General features: G+C 45.8%; 1 protein-coding gene across 1 annotated transcript in view; it reads left to right on the top strand.

Annotated features, from left to right (window-relative positions):
- Positions 1-7,263: 7,263 nt before the first annotated feature.
- Positions 7,264-21,751, top strand: part of BARD1 (BRCA1 associated RING domain 1) — a 43,851-nt gene continuing 29,363 nt past the window's right edge. Inside the window, exons 1-4 of the mRNA XM_084524427.1 lie at positions 7,264-7,490; positions 7,582-7,638; positions 10,908-11,053; positions 18,784-19,775. Of these exons, the coding sequence (XP_084380553.1) occupies positions 7,306-7,490; positions 7,582-7,638; positions 10,908-11,053; positions 18,784-19,775 (1,380 nt within the window). The 5' untranslated portion in view covers positions 7,264-7,305. The remainder of the gene's footprint in view (positions 7,491-7,581; positions 7,639-10,907; positions 11,054-18,783; positions 19,776-21,751) is intronic.

Genomic DNA, 21,751 nt, shown 5'->3' with positions numbered 1-21,751 from the left:
CACCTTGCTCCCCAAAAATTCCTGTCAAAGAGAAAACAAAGCTGAAGGGGACTCTTCTTCACCAGTTGTGCCACCAGCCTGAGGGCTGGTGTGTGTTGATAACCCAGGGACCTGATTTTAATACAAACACGTCACCCTGCACTAAACCGTGCCCTAAAGCATGACACTGGTAGGGACACAGCAACAGGGGTCTCATACCTCTTCATATGTCCCTTCTCGAGTTTCTTTAAACACCTTCAGTGTCAGTAAGACGAGCAAAATCTGAGACCACTGCCTTAATCAGGTTACCAATTACCATCATTCCCATCCATCGGCGCAAAGCAGGCTGCGGCGCTGCTGAATCCGTTCCGCTTCAGGACCCGGGGAAATCAGAGCCGCACCTGAGCAGCCCAACAAGGGCAGCCGGAGGCTCCCCGGGAAGGAGGAAGAGACCGATTGCTTGGGCTGACTTCTTTATTCATTGTTTTATTAGCCTTCAGAGCCTCCCTAGAAATTATGAAGGCTTCCCCAGGGAGCGCAGCGCTGCAGAGGGAGGGTTTGCTCACGGAGCGCTGCTTCGCGCCGTGATAACCCTCGGTGCTGGAGCAGCTGCACCCGTCTCCTCCCTCGCTTGGACAGCGAGGCTGCTCCTTTAACCTGCTTTCCACATCTTCGGCATTTGAAAATCCTCATTATAGGCTCAGCAAGCAACTTTTTTTTTTCTTTTTTTGCCCTGTAAACAGCTCTTCGCCACGCATGGGTGGATGGTGGCGAAGGCAAAGCTTGTAGATTTGTTATGTACCCCCCCACCCCCCGGCTGTCAGCCTGAGGTTTGCTGGGTTAAACGCTGCCTCCTGCTCCTGGGGGCTGGGTTATAAACTGGGATTTATAAAAAAAAAACACACACACCACAGTTTGGCAGGATGAGGGAATAGCACGGAGCTGCAGCAATGAGGACCTGCACTGGGTTGAGGCTGAGCATCAGCCAGTGCACACGCACTGAAGACACAACACTGAAACACACCGAAATTTCACCTCCTGAAATTACAAGGTAATTTCACAAAGTGCTTGAAATCAGCTCATGCGACGCTTTAATACGGCACCCCACTGAGCAATACACTGCCTCTTCCAGGCCCCCAGGCCAAGAGCAAACAGCCCCTGTGGCTCTCGCTTCGTGCAGGGCTTCTGCAGCTTGTAGCCAAGCCCATCCGTGGGTGAAAATGCAGCCGGCAAGGCTGCTCTGCTCGCCCAGGATTTACGATGTGGCCTCAAAACACAGGAGGAAAGGGAAAGCTGAACTCTCCTTCGATGTTTGCAATTGTAAACTGCAGACCTGAGCCGGACACGCTGTAAATAAGGAACATTAATCAGCAGCTAAGCAGCAAGTGGTTGCTGCTGCTTATTATAATGGCATAAATCATCGGGAGCTGTTGTCCTGTTAATTTGAGTTTAGGAGGGATTACGCTGGAAAAAAAGAACATCCTTACCTATTTACCACATGCACATCCTTACCTGCATGCACACACAGGTGTGCTGGGGTGTTTGCCTCTTAGTTTTCCCGAGGGAAAACCCCAAAGGAGCTTTGAATGTGAGGGCTTGCAGTGGGTTTGGCTGAGTTTTAGCTGAGCACAACCTGCCTTGTGGTACCCACCGACGTGGCACCTAGGGGAAAAGAGAGATGGGGAGGAACCAGAGCACCAGGGAGGCGCTTCCCGTGCATGGCATCCTTGTACCTCTGCAGTAACTCCGTGGTTTTCCCTTTTTTAAAACATTATTTTTAATTTCATTTGCAGCTCAACTCTGGCTCTTATATTTAAGGAGCACAAGGCGTGATTTTGGGCTGCAGAAGCCCTCTGCTCCCGCACTTGGAAGGCAGGCTGAGCAGGGAGGGAGCGCTGGGGTTTAAATCAAGGGAGCATTACCCACACATTTCATATTCTCCTGAAATGCCAAAATGCTGCACTCCCTGCTGCTCTCGTTCCCTCATCTCTGGGGCCTCACCAGCATTTTGTGTGCAGAGCGCAGGGGGCAGCCAGGACCCCTTCCCAATTTCAGCAGGGATGGAGCTTCACTCCATGGGGATCCCCATCCTGGGCTTGGATGCGTCCCCCCCCGAATAGCTGGGGGTCTGTTCTGCCCCCCCCAAACAACCTGAATTCCTCGAGGAGAGGAAGGCTTCTTCTCAAGAAGTCAAGGCGCTTTTTCCCCCAAACCAGGCCCGGTGCCTGCGGTCCCGGCAATCTGTCTCATCTTGCTGAAACCGCAGGTGCCAGGCCCTGATCGATGTCGCGGAGCAGACAGCAGCCAAAAGGCAAATTTAAAAGCGAGAACTTCAAAGGGCTGCTCGGCTGTACGCCTTCAAAAGGAGATGTGCAGGGGAAAAGGGAATTAAATCCTGACACAGGCGCCCTGGCAGAAAGGAAAGGCTTCCATGCTTTCTCTGTTTGGAAGGAAAAAAGCACAACACCCCAAAAAAACAGTGCTTATAGTGGAGCCTGCACTGCCTCGGCGTTTTCCCATCAGATGGATGTGCAGGGGCTGATCACAGCTGGTGGTCGGCTGCCCCAGCACCCCTCAGCACAGCCGAAACCTCACCAGAACCTTTAATGGGACCTGATGGGGGCATTAGTCCCAACCAAGAAATGGGCCTCGGGAAACAGAAGTCCAAAATATTAGGGGTTTTATTTTTTCCAGTTTAACTAAAATTGAAATAAAAAGGATTTTCTGTATTGGGGTGGCCCAAAGGTTTCCAGCAAGCTTCATGCTGCAAGGATACCTTTGAAAACAGGCTCATGAATAAGGTGTAAAGAGGATGAAAGTGATGCGGCACCCACACCTTGGCTCCACCACGCCGATTGCCTTTAATCACCCCCGTCTTCATTAACCTGCATTTGGTGTGTGCCAGAGGAATGGGCACCCAACCAGGGAGAGCTTCTCTGAGCACCGAGCTGGAGCTGAGGCTCCTTTTAATTATAATTGGGTTATTTACGATAGCTCTAGTACAGTCGGGATAGTGAAACAGGGCTAATTAGAGCAGGGCTAATAATAAGAGGGTTCAGGCCACAGCAGCCCCCGCACGTTCTGAAATCTGCCCCCAACTTCTTCAAAGGTTTCCTTGGATTTTCCTCCCACTCAAAGGTAATCCAGCATCTATCAGCCGCTGCAAAGCTCTCGCTGCCTTTTCCCGAGCATCCAGGCTCGCAGCGCGCCGACCATATGTCTGCCTCTGCCTGCGAGCAGATTGCACCAAATATTTTCCTTTTTCATCGTGGCTGAGCAAACAAACACCATCTGCGGGGCTCGCCGAGGGAAATCCTGGCCCCCGCCGCGCCGACGGGATGCCAGCCCTGCGCAGCCACGTGGCTCCGCGCCGCTGCCATCGATGCCTGCCCTGGACGAGATCCCTCCTCTGCCCCCCGCCTCTGGTGGGTGAGGACCTCGCCTGTTCTGAACAGGCCCAAAATTTGGATTATATTGCTGAAATGCTGGCTCCCTTCAAAGGAGGCTGCCTCGCGTTGAGCCAGGCTGTGGGATTTTATTTTTTTTGCTCCATCCGCAGCTATTTCTTGATTTCTTGGACGCACCCATGCTGCCAGGGGCTTTGGGAGAGTTAGAGCCACGCTCACATCCTTGGCTGAAGTCTGATGGCAGTTTTTGGTCCTGCCTGGGGCCAGGGGCCAGGCTGGGCAGCTGATGGCAGGGGGCAGCGTATTTCCTGTTCAAACCTTTATGCCTATGGAAGTAAAACTCCCAAGGGCATTTTTTTTCTCTGTTACTTTGCTTTCTGTAGGAAACCCCTCTCTCCCCACCCCGCAGAGGGTGAGGAAAGGAAAAACCAGGAGGGTAATCTCAATTTCACAAAATCCCTTGCAGTTTTGACTGAGCCAGGGATTCGCAGAGAGCTCCTGCCGAGTGATGGGTCCCCCGGATGCGGGTGCGAATTATCCGTCACCTCGGTGACTTTGTCACTCGCCCTTCTGTGGCATTGGCTCCACAGCACATGCCCTGACCAGATCTTTTGTACAAGCAGCCTTCAGATTTAGCAATTCACATGGCGAAAGCAGAACCGATGAACCACAGGCTGCTGCTGCCTTTAATTAAAAATGCCATGTCTAACACCGGCAGATGTTCCTGCTGTTGAGCCTCGACTAATAATTTAACGCCGTGTAATGCAATGCTGACTGTGCTGCTTAGTTTGAATGCCTAATAGACTTTTTTTTTTTTTTTTTTTTACAATTGCTATTTCCTTTTAGGGATCAAATCCCTCAATATTCAAGCGAGCTCAGCCCACTGAAGGCTTTGGTTCAGACATTTGGGGAAACAGCAAGCGCGAGGCTGCTCCTCCTGCACTCCTCTTTCAGTCTTCTGCTGGAGCAGACCCGTCCCGGTGGCAGGATGTGAGATGCAGGAACAGCCACCCTCCTCCTTGTTGTGTGATGAATCGCATGGTGGTGGTCCATTTATTGAACAGCAGCTGAGCAACCTCACTAATGAATGGGATATTAGGTAGCGGTGCATGTGCATAGAAGGGTCTTTACCAGATGAGCCGCACATGATATGACACAGTAGGATTTTACCAGTGCCATCCTTCAGCACTAGTTTTGCTCTGAAGCCCTGCGTTGTTGGAAAACCACCTTATCAGCTTAGCACGGCCAGGATCATCGCTGTCTTGGTGGGGTGCAGCATGGCCGATTCACGTGTGCCGCTGCTGCACTACATCGTGCCACTGCTGAAACCACTCTACCAGCTTGCTGTCACACTATGGATTTATTTTAAAGTGTGGGGGCCTTATACTGCCTGGGATGGCTTTCCTTGTACTTTAAATACTGCATAAACCAAATTTGGTGATATATATCTCACTCTTCCTGTTCTCTGCATCGTATTTTATTTTTTTTTTGCTCCTGAAAGTCCAATTGCTTGCAGTAATTCACTTCAGGGGAAGATGTTTCTTAGATTTCCAAGAGTGTCCGTTCCTTAACCTTTATAAAATTAGGGCAAATGAATCACTTGTGACTTTTACATCTTTCTTGAACACAAGTATTTGTTTGAGGCTGGCTGCCCAGGGCAGTACTTTGCCTTAGTTTAACTTAGTTGTAAATGTTTGTAAATGCTCACATAATGTCTCAGCACAATGGAGTCCATGCTCACACAAGCAGATTTATTGAGAGGGACAGTAAACATATTTCAGCCAGGGGAAAGGCAGACGAGGTTTTATCTGTTTTATTGTCCTATACAGTATATATCGACACCTCATATTTTGTGAACATAAATGCCAGGTTGACTCAAGAGCTATATGGATCATGTGTTTTTTGTAACTTGTGCTCAAATGCCTCAAGTTGCCTTAAAGTTGCACCTGAACAGCAGGTTTTTTTGCCATCTTCTGTCATGACACACTGGGAGATGCCAGGAGATGCCAGGCACTCATTTTTTGGAGTGCAGGACAAATTCACAGGAGCTGAGCAAGAGAAAAGAATGTATTAGCATTGGAAACCATTGGTGTTTAATAGCCAAATGACGGTATTAGCTTATTTTGTGAGTTTATCCTGGTTTCAGAGGGTTGATGGAGCAGGTCCTTGTCCCAGCTGTGTGCCCTGACATCATCCCTCTCCTATATCCATTTTGGTGTGTGAGCATATGATGGGATGCGGCACCACCAGGAGCAAGGGACGTGCTGGTCCCCACCATCATCCTGGTGGTGTTTCAGCCTCTCACACCTCAGCATGCTCCAGATGACCATCCTGAACCCAAGAGACTTCAGGTTTCTGCATCCTGCATGGCGCTGATCTCCTCCTGCCTATGACTGGTGTTCTCCTTGTACCTGTGGCTAATATCAGTTGCGAAGACCAATATTTAACCTTCCATAAATGGCCAAAACAGCACCCAAATTTCAGCTGGTGACATCGTACCAACATCTGTTTTCTGCTGCTCTTGCCAGCCAAATTTGCCTGATTTCAGCTGGTGACATCGTACCAACATCTGTTTTCTGCTGCTCTTGCCAGCCAAATTTGCCTGCTCTGCGTCACTTTTGTGATGAAGTTCCCTCAAAGAATAACTCGCTTGCTTTAATCGTGTTTGCACTGAGATTTATGGCGTGATGCTTGCTCACTGGTGGAGCTTCTCAATGCGAAATGTCAGTAAAGCCTGTTATAAATTGCTTCTGGCATTTCTACTCTATCTTTTATTTGGCTGGGAGTATTTCTACCTGAAAGTGATAAATTCTTGCTATAGCTTCTTTATGTGCTTCAGTAATTACACTGTGCAGGGGAGGCGGGGGAGGCTTCCACAGAGGCATCCCGGCAAAAATAGCAGCCCACCAAAAGCAGGAGGTTGGGCTGAGCTGTGAGGCGTTACCGGGCATGCAGGCCAGGAAACATAATACATACATACATACATACATATATATATATATATATATATATAACAGCAGTGAAACATTCCTACCTAGCTCTGATTGAGGGGCAGGAGAAATGGAAGAAACAGATATTGGCCATCATGATGGATATGCATGAGTTATATCATGGGCATGGAGTTGAGCCTCCGCTGCACCCATTTTGGGGAGGTTTTGGCGTACTGGGGATGTTTCAGGGATTGTGGGGCACTGTGATGCCCCTGCTTGCAGGTTTCAGGTGTTATTTGGATGGGAGGTATTTCTGATATGTTAGATTTGTTTGTTATAGACGGGGAGGTGTTGGAGAGGGGCCTCTGGTGAGGCTGCACCTTGAGGGCTGTGTTCAGTTTTGGGCCCCTCAGTACCAGAAGGACATCGAGGCCCTGCAGCATGTCCAGAGCAGGGCTACGAAGCTGGTGAAGGGGCTGGAGCACAAGCCCTGTGAGGAGAGGCTGAGGGAACAGGGGGTGTTTGGTCTGGAGGAGGCTCAGGGCAGACATTATTTCTCTCAACTGCCTGAAGGGAGGTGTGGGGAGCTGGGGGTCAGCCTCTTCTCACAGGTAACTAGTGATAGGACTAGAGGGAATGGCCTCAAGTCGCATCAGGGGAGGTTCAGGTTGGCAATGAGGACACATTTCTCCTCAGAAAGAGCAGCCAGGCATTGCGATGGGTTGCCCAGGGAGGAGGTTGTAGGCACCATCCCTGGGGGTGTTCATGGAGAGACTGGACCTGGTGCTTAGGGACATGGTGATACTGGTATTAGGGGGATGGTTGGACCAGACAGTCTTGGAGCTCTTTTCCAGCCGTAATGATTCTATGACACCGTTAAAGAACACCCTTCAATCGCTTATACCTTGACCAAGGGGCGTCCCGCCCGCCATTTCCCTCAGCCACCCCGCCCCCGGCCCAGGGCGGGCTCGGGGGGTGCCGCATGCGCGATGGCGGCGGGCGGGCAATTCGGAGCGGCGATGGCGGCGGGGCTCCGTGAGGCGCTGCGCGGCCGCTCCGGCAACCGGCTGGACCCGGGCGGGCAGCCCGGCCCCACGGCACCCACAGGGCACCCCTGGGCGCTCACCCGAGCCGCGTTGGGGCGGCTGGAGAGGGCGCTGAGCTGCTCCCGCTGGTAACGGGCGCTTCGTCCCTTCTGTTACCGAGCCTCCCCCCCCCTTTCTTCCCGCTTAAAACTAATGGCGCTTTCTTTCCTCCGCCCTCAGCGCAGGGATCCTGAGGGAGCCCGTGTCCCTGGGGCGGTGCGAGCACGTCTTCTGCCTGTGAGTAGCCGGGGGCTGTGGGGGCTGCTGCCCTGCGTCCCTATGAGGCGGCTGTGGGGGCTGTGGTGTCTGGGGTCAGGCTTTTTGGGGTGCTGGGCGAGGGGTTTGGGGCGTTTGCCCGCTGCTAAGGGCGCCATCAGGCATAGTGGGGTGAGGGTGCACACAGCTTGAGGTTCTCTGCATCTTCAGCTCCTTAAACAGCCTAAATAGCAGCCTGCGTTGCGCCCCCAGGCCTGTGAGTGTAACTTTTCCCATATTCGTGTTTCCTGGCATCCCGCTAACCACCTCCGAGGAGGCAGAAGTCACACAGCCTGCGCTGGGACATCTCCCTGCGTTCCCCACACAGGCAGAGAGGCGAACGGCTCCTGCCTCAGGAGAAGGCAGCTGGACCTTGTGGCTCTCCCACATCTCACTGCTCTTTGTGGTATACAAAAGCAAACACAGGTACTTAAAAGGTCCGTCATAAACCTTAAACAGTTTTGCTGCACCACACGGATGCGAACTCTATTAAAATACTACACCTGTTGCAGAGGAGGTGATGGACACTTTCTAATCTCTGCTTCTAAGCCAGTCTAGAGGTTCAGCCTTGCCCCTTGCTAATACTACAGTCACCCTGCCAATAAATGTGGAGGAAAACCCACTCTCTTGCCGTACTGGCAGTGTATTTACTGCCTGCTTCAGCTGCATCTTTCTCATGGGGACTTAAGGTGTTATAGGCCTGAAGACTAAAATAGTAGCAAAGGATACTTCCTTGCTTTTTAATGAGAAAGTGATTAACGAGCAGATGCCCTCAGCATCTCCTCCCCTAAGTATGGATCCCAAGGATGCTTGATCCCAAGTACGGATCGAGCAGTTCGTCACATGCGGGTTCTTGCCCAGCTTAGGCCCCTGCTTGCTGCAGAAGGTTCTGCTTTCTGAAGCAGTTCTTTGTGCCTTGTTTTATTTGCACTACCTGCCCACAGAGTACTTTGTGAGATAATCCCCAGGAGCTTGTACAAGCTATAAATACGTTCATATCTATCTTGTGAAATGTTTCTTTTCATGAGGGATAATGTGAATTCCTGAAGGGTAGCGTAACAGTGGTTTAATAAACATAATTGTAGTTGTTGGGCATCCAAGGCCTGGTGATTTTATTTGGATAATCCTGATGTATTCCAGAGGATGGATTTCAAACACTCACTGTTTGACGTTTTTTTTTCCTTGGCTTTAGAAGAAATTTCAAGACACCAGAAGATGATGCATGATGCACTTTGCATTGGTGAGGCTGTAAAGAGTAGTCAGTAGGATCCTTAAGCGTTCCCCAGAAGCTGTTTTGTGCTCTACAGAGGGTTTATTTGCCACGACCCCTGTTGTTATACCTGATCCTTTCTCTTTCATTTATCCAGCCTTTTACATCAACATAATGCCTGTTGGTGGTTCAGTCTTGACTTATGGCTACTCTTTCTCAAACAGGCCTAAAGAAATTTAGGTTAATTTGTTTATAAACAAACCTGGTAGGACATGGGATGGACCTGTAGGATTTGGACATGAACTGCTTTTGATCCACGGCTAAAGAAGCACATTCCTTAATATAATACGCGGGAAGGAGTGGGGTGAATGGCAAGAGCTGGCTTCTGGTGTGTTAAGTGAAACATGTAAAACTAACAAGATGCAATAATTAGGTAGCACCTAATGTAACAGGTTCTCCCTCAGCATGCCTTTCACTATGGGCAGGGATATTTATTAAGATCCGTTCCTGCGGTTTTGTATAAGTAACTGCAGCGTTAGTTACGGCTAATGGGTAATGAGTGTAAAAAGCCACCAGCTAGAATAATTAGCAAAAGTCATCGTATAAAAGTCATTCTCTGTTTCTTCTGCGCTACGCTTTACAGACTTAGGAGACCTGAGGCCAGCGTTCCTGGAGAACAGGACCTGGTCAGTTCTCGTTTTTGCTTGAAGTGATCTGTCCGTGTCACGAAGCAAATGTCAGAGCCAAGAGCTGTGCATCAGCCTCCCTGATCGCAGCAGTGTCTCAGCTCCTGAGGTCCTTTACACTCTTGGAGCAGGCTGATTACAGTGCAAAGCACAAGCACCTAGCAGCATTTTTTATGTGGCAAATCTTACATCCTTCTGGAAATTAACTGAAGGCGTGATACTTGCGTTTGAGGGAGAGATGCCAGTGCAGAGAATAGTTCTGAAAAAATTCTGGGAACGTATCTGGTAGTTGTGATACTTCTGATGCTGCTAACTGATAATGCTACCAGTTTGGGGGGGTCTGACTGTCAGCTTTGAACCTGACTGCTTTAAAGTCTACGAGCACTGACTTTGATCTTCCTGTTGAGGTCGCAGTGCCGTGGTATTACTTGCATTCTGTTGCTCCAAATGTTTAATATAATCTGCTCACAGTTAATTTTGTACCTCTGGCTAGAATTGTGCATGCTACATGGTGGTAAGTTAATAGACACTTTTCTGAAATTAATTCAGTCTTGGCTATGTGAAACTATAACACACGTTTACTAGAATAAATTGGAACTGAGAAGAAAAAACGTCTTTTGGATGATGCAGCTCAGGTAGCAAATCATAAGATCCTCTCACTGGCCTAATCAAATGAAGAAAAGATTTTAAGCTGATATGAAGAAAGTGGTGCTAGTAAGAAGCTACAAGTGTTTAAATGACCTTAAATAAACCTGTTTCTCCCCCGTGCCCCGCTTTGATCATCTCCTGACATAAATGCTTTGAAAGACAAGTGATGGAATACTCTGAACACCTGCAGATCCCTGGGGGGCTTCTTAGAGAAAAATGTTCAGACAGGTGAAACTTCGCAATATCATGAAAATCTTAAGCAAGCAGAAGTGGAAGAGAACTTAGCGTGAGCAGGCTTTCTGTCACATCTTTTAAAAATAGCAGGCTGTAGAAGAATAGCCATGCCTCTTCCTGAGCTGTAAAAAGTGGCACTTTAACAATTATGCTCAAACAGTTGTCTAGAGACGAACGGCAATGGAGCTGCAGCATACCTGGAAAATTTGGATCAGACTGCGACTGTAGGTGTCGTACATTAACCATGGCAGCATTTTGACAAGGCTCTGGACTTAGCTTGCTTAATTATGGCTTGTCATTTGCTTTGATAAATGTCCTCTCCTGCATTTGTGACTAACTCATATGGGCTTTACAATAGTAGTTTGTCAACGTTAAGCTAGGGGATTCTCTCGGCGTTCAGCTGTGGGAAGGTTAATTGCAAGCACTGGAGATAATTTACGCCAAATAATGGATTTTTACTTTTTGACTTTCAGATCTTGTGTGGGCGACTGTGTCGGCGCAGAATGCCCGGTGTGCCACATGCCAGCCTGGGTGCAAGATGTGCAGATAAACCGGCAGCTAGATAACATGATCCAGCTTTGCAGCAAACTGCGGCATCTGTTGGGCGCAGACACCTCGGGTAAGAGCAAATCTGGGTCTCTGACAGCCGCTGAGTCCCGGCCGCTCTGTTTCCTTCCATGTGCTCGGTAGAGAATGAGCAGTGCAGCCCTGCTTAAGATTCTGAAAGTCTGTTCCAAACCATGTTTGGAAAACTTGATGTGAAGAGAACTGTCTGTATGGATTGCTTGTTCTTCAAATCTATTTTACTAAGAAATCTGCATGAGCGGGTTATCCATAATTCATTAGAATCTGTCTTTCAAAATTAGATGAAAGTGGGATATATTCCCAAGTCATGTGGCAGTTAGTTGCACACATCAGGGGCACAAGTTGTCATATCCTGTGCTCCTGAGGGAACACAAATGCACACTGGAGAATCACTCACTTGTTTGGGGGGGCCTTTTAAAAGATTAAGGCATATATTATCACACCTCTCACCTACTTGTGCACCAGTAATTTTCAGCTGTGGGTTTTTGCACATGGAAAGCCTCTCCTTGCCCCCTGCCTAAAGAGAGAAGGAGGCGAGTCTTAATTCGTTTATTTTATTCCAGACTCAAACAATCAGCTAGTCTGCTACAATGGCATTTTGTCACTGCTGACTGTGCTAGAAGATTGCAGAGATTGTGCTCCGGGAATTCATCTCTATCAAATTTCGGGCTGATTGTGAAAGTAGGGAAAAATGAAGTGAAACGAGCGTAGGTGAATGTGTCTCTTCTGTAAGCCCAGAGAGGAGCATTTTATGTAATACCAAGTTTTAGAAAACATTCATTTAGCTGTCAGATGCAGAGAAAGTAATTCTTTCTTCATTGTTGCTTCCTAATGTGTTTGTCTAAATAAAGGATTCTTTTTCTAAGTCTAATCCCATCAGCACCTTCGTGTTCAATAACGATGTAGCTCATTATTGGCATCAAAATAGATTGAAGTGATGAGACTGGAAGCTGATGTCCAACTGCATAGGAATACATTTTATAGAGATATAAAATCTTCCGGAGCATAGAAAACTGTAGATGATAGCTTAAATGGGATTTCAGGGAAACATTTTAAGTGGTGAAGGCTTGTTGAAAATCTAGCTGCAGGAGAATCTCTGAGAAGAGCTACTTGTAATGCTAAAATGCAGCATTTAACATACAGCCTGTTACGATTATTGATACTGTTTAGACGTTTTGCGGAACTTATGGCTGGAGTAACTCTTACAAATTGGTCTAAAATTTCACTGTGCTACAAGTTAAATAATGCATTCAGTCCCATAGCTCTTCGAAAACAAGCTTTGTGTGGTGTGGCTAAAGCACAGAGCAAGATGAGGTCCTTTTATCGTTCCTTAACATGATATCACAATTTTTATTGTGACTTAACGGCTGGCTCAAAATGGAAGCTTACAAGTGTTTTATTTGGAGCTAAAATTATGAGCTCATGTGGGAGCTTTGTATCGTACTTAGTCTTTGCCCTGTATTAACATCAGTGGTCTTCTGGATGTTTTGTAGTGAGGATAAGGGGAAAAATCTCCCAACTTCATTGCCGTGAATGGTTCAGACACAGGTAAATGAGCACAGCTCTAACAACAATCAGTTGTCTCGTACTATGGCAAATCACAGGATGCTGTAGCTTCAGGTTTCTGAGAGCAAATCCTTTAGGAAGTTTTGTCACTTGTATCTCTGGCAAATCTGTCACTTCCCATAGACGTATGTCTTGAACTTAATATATACAAAGTGAAATATGTTTGAGTTTGGAGAATCGGGGCTTTTCTTGTTCAGAAGCTGCTTTCAAGTTCTTACAGCACTACTTTTGCTATGTTCCCGTCAACGATGTTTTCTTCTCTCCTTCTGTTAGAAGGTCAGAAATTGTATTTTTATCTTCCAGTCAAAGAGGCACACTAAAAAAAAAAACAATCCTTCTATGGAGGAAAGGAAATGAAGCAGTTGAAAAGGAGTTGAAATAGGGATCTCTTCATACGTTTGTTTTTTCTGTTTTGTGTATTTACGTGTCTAGTTTTGAGACAATTGTAGCTTTTCTAGAGGCATTTGTCTGAGAACGTTGTTGACACTGAAGTTTCTGAGGAAAATGAGTCACGCTAACCTTTTTTTTAATCCGAGAAGACTGTTCTTGGAGGCCACTGTGTGTTGTCTTCAGAAATGCACAGAACTGCTATGGCTGGAATGGATAGATTTAAGCTCACACATTGAACACTTCAAGTGTAAAAATCCATGTACCCAGCTGGTTCCATGGTGTATGTTAAGAGAGATCTCACCTGGTGCTCTGCTGGGGTAAGGTGGGATAAGGATAGCTTTTTTTGGTTGTTGTAAAAAAGCAGCAGCAATTGACTCAGGACAGTTTGCACAAAGCAGCTCATGCTTCCCTTTTAAAGGGAATCACAAGAGGTGACGCTCCAGAATACTGTTGGGGGATCACTGGAGAGGAACTGGCAAACAGAAGGGACCTGGAATTGGCTAGAAAATAAACTCAAACTATCAGTAGCAAATGCTGAGTCTGAAAACTAATTAATTCATTAGAGATGTTAGACCCGTAGCATGTAGCAAGGTAAGAAGAGCAGCCTGCCCTTCTCGCTGTCTGGCTCTGTACCTTTACAAGGATGGTGGGAATCCAGCTGGTTTCATAGATGGGATATCTGCACCCCAGCCTTTAGCTCTAATGTTGCCAAGTCCAAGACATCTTGAGAATTGTGGCTAATGGGATAACAGCTCCATAGGTGCCAATTCAGCAAAAGCCACTAAGATTTTTGGAGGCAGGCTAGCTTAATAAATAATTAAAATCCTCACAACCACAGAAACCAACCAACCAACCACAACAGAAGGGGAATTTTTTCCCTGGGACTTTTGTTGGTGGACTTACAGGTGAGAAAATAAAGTCAGGATTGGACAGTCTGCTGTTGCTTAAAGTTATTATTACTATTATTATTTATTTTTTTTCTCAGCTGAGCTAGAATAACATGCTAACAAAGCCTTGGTGTTGATAAACAACACAAAAGACAGGAGAAAAGGGAATTCTTCTTCTCTGTCTAACCCTGGATGTTTGAAGCATTGAGAGATGCAAGGACCAAGGTTGAGAAACTTACATGGACCAAGGTCTGTGGCAAGGCATTGTGTTGGCTCTTTATTTTGTGCCTTTATTATGGAACAAGCATTCATTCCACACACTTCAAATGCACCAGCTTTGGAAACCATTGTTGATATCGTTATATTTTTATTAGCAAGGCCAGCATTTCAGTCTAAGCAGTGTTTTCTTCCTCGAGACAGAGGAGGAAGGGCTTAAACCAGATTGGGAGAGGTGCCATTGTGAATGTTGACAGAGCGGTTTAGGACTTTGTCACCATTTTTGATGAGATGTGTTTGAATCTTCCAGTTTCATTTCAGTGCTGGACAAACACAAACAAATTTGTGTTACTTCATGATGAAACAGCCTTGGACATGCAAGCAATTAGCTACAGCATGCCAAGTATACCAGCTCACATTAGGCTGGTAAATCTGCACGGGCATGTCTTGCTGTCCAAAGTTTCATTCATACAGTTCTTAATTGCTGGTTTTAATAGAGAAAATCTATTTTTTGTTGTTGTATTTTTTTTTTTTAAAGCTCAATTTTTCTAAAGAAGTTTCCTACCTTATGTGAAAAATACCCCAATGAAATGTATGTTGAAAGGAACCTTGCTGGCAACAACACGTAGTCAGTTGTGGCAACATCAGATGGAGAAGTAATCTTTTAATTCATGGTTTGTTTATCTCAGAATAAGTTCCAAATTGGAAGGGTGTTGTTTTTTTTTTTGTATATATATTTTTTTTTTGTTTAGTTTGGCCAGGAAAGTATCAAAAATGCTTCATTTTATAGAACTAAGAACATGTTTGATTAAAACCTCCAACGTGTGGAAGTACTCTGTGGCTTATCACTTACACATTTTGCAGATGTCTCCAAACTTTCTAGCAGGGAGATGATAGCATCTTTCTCCTGAGAGAGTGGTTATTTTTGTAACAGCTGATGATCAGTATTAATAATATAGGTATTATTCCACTTCTAATCTTGTGCAGGGTAGAAGTGTCCCCGTCTCCTTTGGGAGGAGGAAAAAACATTAATCTTCGGATTATTTCACTCTCTTGTCTACCTTCCTGCAGAATTTGCAAGGCTTTCCCCCCACTATTTCTGATTCCCTTTTCAAGTGAAACTTACTCCTTGCATTTACTCTACAATATATAAAATTACAGTAATTACGGTGGGTAATTAGTAAGAACTTGTTGAATCATGGACATAGTATCTAGCATACTAGAGGTGAAGGCGGTTCATTGACAGATGCTCTTGAAAACGAGTTTCTAAATACTTCAGATGTTTGGGTGGTATTCTTTAGAAAGAAATTGCCGTAAATTATCCCAACAACCATTTGTAGGTGATTTTACTTCATTCTTTATAATGTCATCTGCCTCACTCCAACAGTCGCAAAGCGTGTTATTTTTCTTTCCCCCCATCCTCTTCTCGTACACAGCTAGAACTTCGCAGGTGTTGGTCAAATCTTCTGAAGCTTGTGTTGATGCCTGTGGACAGGAGGAGAAATTCACTTTTGATTAGCCTTTATAGTATCACAGTTGAGTTTCACATTTCCTGACGTGTCGGGGAGGACGCTGAACTCCTGTTGTAAGGGACTGCACTGCATTTCATGTGTGCTGTGACATTTTTCATAATAGCTAAAGCTGAGTTTTTTGAATAGCTGGAATTTCTCCCTCCCCCCTTCCCCTCCCCCCCGTGTTGAATACTTAACTTGCAAAATAATCATTCTTCAGTGAAGGCACTAATGTTGCACAGATGGTACCAAAGCACTTCCCTTTGATTTTTAATAAGGGACTAGTTTGTCAAAGAGATTTCTCAACTTCTGTTCTGAAACCCATAATAGAGAATAATTTGAAAGGCACACAATGTGCATCATTATATTCCTTTGATGCAGATTAATGATAGCTAAACCACATTTTCTAATTGCTCCTTTTTTCCTGCTCTAGTCTGTTATTGCACTACAGCAAAACTTGGAAATGTAGTTCTCCAGTTGCAAGGCACCGCACATCTCCTATTTTTTGTCTACTCTCAGCCCTTTCAATACTCAAGAAATTGAATTCTATTAACTGTTAGCATTAAGAAACTTGTGTTTGTTGTGTACAAAGAAGCCTAATTTAGAAAGCATTTAGTTAATAGTGTGTATATGGATGTTATGGTTAATGTGTAGCCATTGGTAAGTAAATAAATTGCATTTTTTTTAGGCTGGCTCTGATACTGCTATTGTGGATACTCTTTACACCAGTGCAAATGCTTAAAATAGAGAATTAGTAAGTCATGCTCCACTGATTTACCTTGTCTCAATGAATCTCTAAAAATAAATTTATGGGGAAACTTGTTATGTATTAATAAGCCAATTAAATCTTAATCATCCACAGTCACTTTTTCATCCCTGTTGAGATGCAGGCTCCGTCGATTGGCTTCCAACTTGGAGACAGGAAAGAATTCCTTTGGATCAATTTTTCTACGAGCAATTTTCTCTGAAGGTAGTTGAACTGAGCGCACTTAGCTACCAGATAATGCCCTCTTTATATAAACGAACATTTACATATTAAACTGTAACAGCTTCCTTTTAGTTTCTCAGCACTGCCTTTTTCTCTCCCGGCTCAGAGTCCCTTGAAGGACAGGATTTTCAGGGAGGGCAGATCTGCTGTTTGTCCTTATTCCCTTTGGAGACATCAAACGTCCTGGCAGAAGTAGCAGGAGCTTCCCTAGGTTTGCACAGCCAGCCTCTGGATGCGTGCAGGGAGATCTTTGCAGTCTGGATGGCCTTTTAGGCATGTTCCCGAGTGCTTCCCCTGTTCTTTTCCATGGCAAGTAGTTGCATGTGAGGAAAAATAATCCCAGAAAAGCATTTATTTGGTGTATTTTCAGCAGGATTTTAGTAACCTGGCTGGTAAGTCCCTGCTGAGCAACCAGTAATGAGCAGATCCATTTAAGAACCCTCATGGTTGATTTTTCACAAGCTTTCTGGCTGCCAGAAGTGGCATATACAGAGCTTCCAGTGTAAATACTTAATTGTGTTACGCTGCTTTAGATCCTACATCTGAAGGATAGCGCCTTTGATTGCATTTGTCTCTTGACTTTCAAGTCTTAGTGTGCTCTACACATCAAAAAGAATTCTGGCCATCACCAAATTGTCGGACAAATTACTTTTGCAGGCTGATTTCATTCTTGCTCCTTACTTGGAGATGACTGATAGTCCTAGCAAGGTAAATATTTTAGAAGGGAATCGCTGGTTGTGTAAACAGTGCAGGCAAGACAAGTAAATAGTAACTGTCTTATATTTTGCATCCGTTTGCAATCAAGCTCTTTTTTTTTTCCCTGATGTTATTGTCAGAATGAAATTGGATATGATATCTTCCTGAAGGCTGGCGAGTTATGAGATTTCAGCCTCCATTTCAGTCCTTTTATTCTGCTTGCACCAAGCCCAGCCCTGAAGGAAAAGCAAATAGCTGCAGTTCTGTACTTGGCAATTATCTTGCCTGTACGGTGTGTTTTTTGTTAAATAACTAAATGATTGATTAGCTTGCCTCAAGCTCTATTCTTAAAGACACTTTTGGTCTGATGCCTTGCATATCCCTCTAGCTAAATCTTCTTGTGCCTCGGAACCTATTTTAATTCAAGGGGTAAGTAAGTTAGTTTAAATCAAAAATGAGGAAACGTTTAACCTTGAAACGTTCCTTTCAAAGAAAAATGTGAGCGTGCTGTGCCCTGTCTTGGCATCCTGGTACAGGAGAGACCTGGAGCTCCAGGAGCACGCCCAGCGAAGGGCTGCAGAAATGATGAAGGGACTGGAGCAGCTCTCCTGGAGGAGAGGCTGAGCGAGCTGGGGCTGTTCAGCCTGGAGAAAAGAAGGCTCAGGGACAATCTCCTCTATGTGTGAAGGTGATTTTGTGATTCGGTGGCCACTGAGGGGACGTCTGTAGCCCTTGGTCTCAGCTGCTGCTTCATGTACAGGGTGTTCCTTTTGTCATCTTGGCTATTGATTTGCCATATGCTGTGCAGTGTGACTTATGAAACTGTTCTATTGCATATTTTTAAAGTGTTTGAGATCATAAAAAAAAAAAAAAAAGTACTTGGAGCTATTTACTACCAAGAAGTAAGGGCTGAAACGAGAGACAAATTACTTGTAGGTTTTGTGTATTCCTCTGACTCACCTCCTGCATCTGTAGAATTAGCCAACCTTTGTCAGGAACGTTTAACATTGGTATAAGCATTTTGGTTTTGATTGATTACAGTTACTCTTTGTGTTTTTCTTCAGATGAACTGTAATATCTCTTTAGAAAATTGTTTCTGTGCTCTTGTATACGTGCAGAGGCTACTTTGTTAAACCTGCTGCCAAAGACTGCTTGGGGGGGGAAGCAGCTTCTCTCCTCTGTACAATCTGGTCAGAAATCCCGTGTGCACGTGCTGCCCTCTGAACCCAGAGAGCTGATGGCATTTCTCTGCCTGGATGCTCGCCTGCCCAGCAGATAGCTCTAGCTGCACTGGGATCCCCAAACTCCAGTGTTTTTTTTCTTCTGCTGGCAGTGCCAGTTGTTTGCAAGCCATTGCGTGTCTTCAGAAGAAATGAAGGCAATCAGAGGTTCTATTTACTAACATGTCATCGGCTATCACGGTTGTTGTTATTCTGATCTCTTTTCTTCCTTTGAGGTGTTCTGCTGAAGAGTACTCTCAATTATTTTTCCTCTTCCTTTCTCCGCTTAGATTCAACAGAATGTATGTCCACACCAACAGGCTCTGACTCTGGGAACAAGAGTAAGAAGGAACAGATAAAAATGTGGTTCAGCCCGAGAAGCAGGAAGATTCGGTGCATCCTGAACAAGGGTCAGCCTAAGACTAAAGGCGATGGCCCTTGCCAAGACCCATCTTCGGCTTATCATTTCTTTCCTTCCCCTCCTCACGAAAAACCCAAGCCAACAAAAAAGCCAGCGCAGAGGCAGAGTAAGAAGATGAAGAAAAAACGTCTAGCAGACATCAACAAAGTGTGGGGCTTAGGGAAACCTGAGCAGAAAGGAGGAGCTGAGGAGAAGACTTCCAAGGAAAAGTGTGTGACCATTTGTAGCCAGCCAGTCGTCCTGTGCACTCCAGAGCCTGATAGCCCCGAAGAGACGCTTCCACAGGAGCCTCTAAAGGAAGCTGACTCCAGCACAAATGTGGAGAAATTAGAAATTTCACCAGAGGTAAAATCCTCAGAGGAGAAAGAGAACAGCTTGGATGCCTGTCCTGCACATGTCAGCAAGGAAAAAACTTGTGCTGCAGAGGAATCCCCGTCGATAGCAAATGAAACTACGCCTTTGAAACGTGGAAGGGAGCAATCCAGCCTCCCAGTTTCATCTCAGACTAAAAGGTGCCGCAGAGCTGAGGGGAGCAGCAGTGGGAGGGCAGGCAGGCAGGCAGCTCGCTTGGAGGAGTCGCCTCAGGGCAGCCCCATCTCCCAGGCGACTGAACCCAAGACACCCGTTCAGGTTTCGTCCTCTGGATCAAAGCTCGCTGGCACTGCGATGAAGACGAGAAGCTCTGCAGCAATGAATAGTCCTTCGTTTCCCAAATCTCCCTCTACTCCCTCCACTTCCAAGGCGTGTAATCAAGTAGGAACACCACACAGTCCTTCTGTGTTCAAGTCCCCTGGCGGAGCTAATGCTGTCGCCCGAAGGAATTACAAAGGAGAGACTTTGCTCCACGTCGCTTCCATCAAGGTAGGGCTGTCATCTTGTCTCAGCTCTAAATGGGTCTAAAAAGATGGTGTTGTATTTAAAAATATCCTGAAAACCACTTCACTGCGTCCTGGCATTGTGGGGAAAGCTCACTCTGGGGTCTTTGTGTTTAGTGAGGAGCCTGCAACCTCTTTCTGTGCCTTCAGAAAGAAATGGCTGTTGGAATGATCGAAGACGTCATACTGGAGAATATCTCAGTGTATCACTGTGTCAATTCTGCCTTTGGGCTCTGGGAAGCGATACCCATTCCAATGTTGTGGCTTCCTGTGCTGGGAAGGGGTCTCTGTGACCTTTTGCAAGGAGTATTAGTAGGAACTCCAGATCTCCCTGAGTGATCTCGGTCAGTTTAACTTGACCTGGTAAGTCCGTCAGGGCAGGATTTGAATTACTGACATGAAGATGACCGTGCAATTTCAGTAAGTTTTTTGTAATCACTGAGATCCCCATCTGACGGTAGGTGGCAGCTCAGAAGGCTCAAAAATGGCACCACGGGATTTCCATGCTAAGCCCTGTGCTGTCCTCACAAGGGAGAGGGAGCACGAGCAGAGCTGAGGTATTCTCAGGAGACTTTGCTTTTATGTAGGATCAATGTTATTCAGTGACACCTGCATCTCACCTCGCTGCGAGTTATTGGCCTAGCCAAGTTCTGCTGGGATAAAACACCGCGGGCTTTGCCCTTTTTAAGGGTTAGCCTTCCCTCTTACTGCTTAAAAGCTACACACACGTGGGGTAAGCTGAAAGCTTACAGTCAGACTCATCAAACGCATTAATATGGCAGCTCTTTTCTGCGAGGGCATCTCAAAGAATTTGTATTCTGGCAATTTGAATGTACTTTGTGCTAAATCATAATATAGAAATAGCGTCTTGTTAATAAACTGCCTGTGCTGGGAGAATTGATTCACCTATAAGCGTCCTGACATTTATACAGCACTTCTATTTGTCGAGACAAAGGCTGTTCTTGATAAATAACTGTGTCCTCTTTCAAAGGCACTCTAATAAGCCACTCCTGCTGCACATGAGACCTTTTTAAATGGAAGTGGCAGCTGGGCTGAGTTGAGTTCAAATCTCTTACTCGATGCCATTAATACTGAATTAGGGAGGAGAAAATGAAACATTGTCCTCATAGGACTCAAGAGCTTTAAAGGATAGATCTTGCCACCTCTCTTCATAAGGCTTCTGTATTCCTCTTTATTAAAGCACTGTTTACAAATTATTCTTCCACAACTTTATGGGAATTTCTAAAGAATACTGTTGCGACTGGTTGCAAAAGCTGAGCTGCCTTGACAAGTCTTCACACAGGTGTGGCTTCCAGCAGCACGCCCCATCCTTCTGTGGCACACAAGTTCCTCATCCCAGAAAGGAGAGCATCGCTGCAGCTTGCTGTGAGACTCGGGGTAGAGTGACGTGCCAGGCTTTGAATTGCAGAGCGTTTTGAAGATAAAGGAGGAAAAATTAGGCAGTTGGTGCTGTAGAGACAAATAAACATGGTACAGCTGGCCAAGGTTGGTAGTGTAGCCTCTCGGGACCAGTGCAGGGCTACATTCTGCCTCAGTGGGCTGAAACGCAGAGCTCCAGCTGTGCTGGAGGCAGTGGAGTGGGCAGGCACCTGAATAAATGCTATTTTCAGTCCTGTGGGTGAATTCATTTGGGTTTCTTTTTTAACGTTTTCAATCGTTGAGCAAGAGGGGAAGTAGTTTCTGTTCCTCACTGGCTCAGCTGTGTAAAGCTCCTTTGTTTGTACTGAGATGCTCTTTGGTAAAGGCATGGTTAACTAACTAGGGCTCTGGGGTGATCCCAAAGTTACCATATCCCTTTAAATCTAGTTAAAATAAGGTGAGGAGAGTGGTCCTTTGGTTTTGGTCTTAATTTCCTTGTGTCAGTTTCTAGCTACTAAACTTTTGATGCAACTGAGAAAGCTCTTCTGCTGTGTGAACCTCAGCTCCTTGTCTGTAGAAGGA

Source organism: Aythya ferina (genome assembly GCF_964211825.1).
Source record: "Aythya ferina genome assembly, chromosome: 6".
Classification (NCBI taxonomy): domain Eukaryota; kingdom Metazoa; phylum Chordata; class Aves; order Anseriformes; family Anatidae; genus Aythya; species Aythya ferina.
The sequence above is the reverse complement of the archived record's forward strand: the minus strand, read 5'-3'. Positions and strand labels throughout refer to the sequence as shown.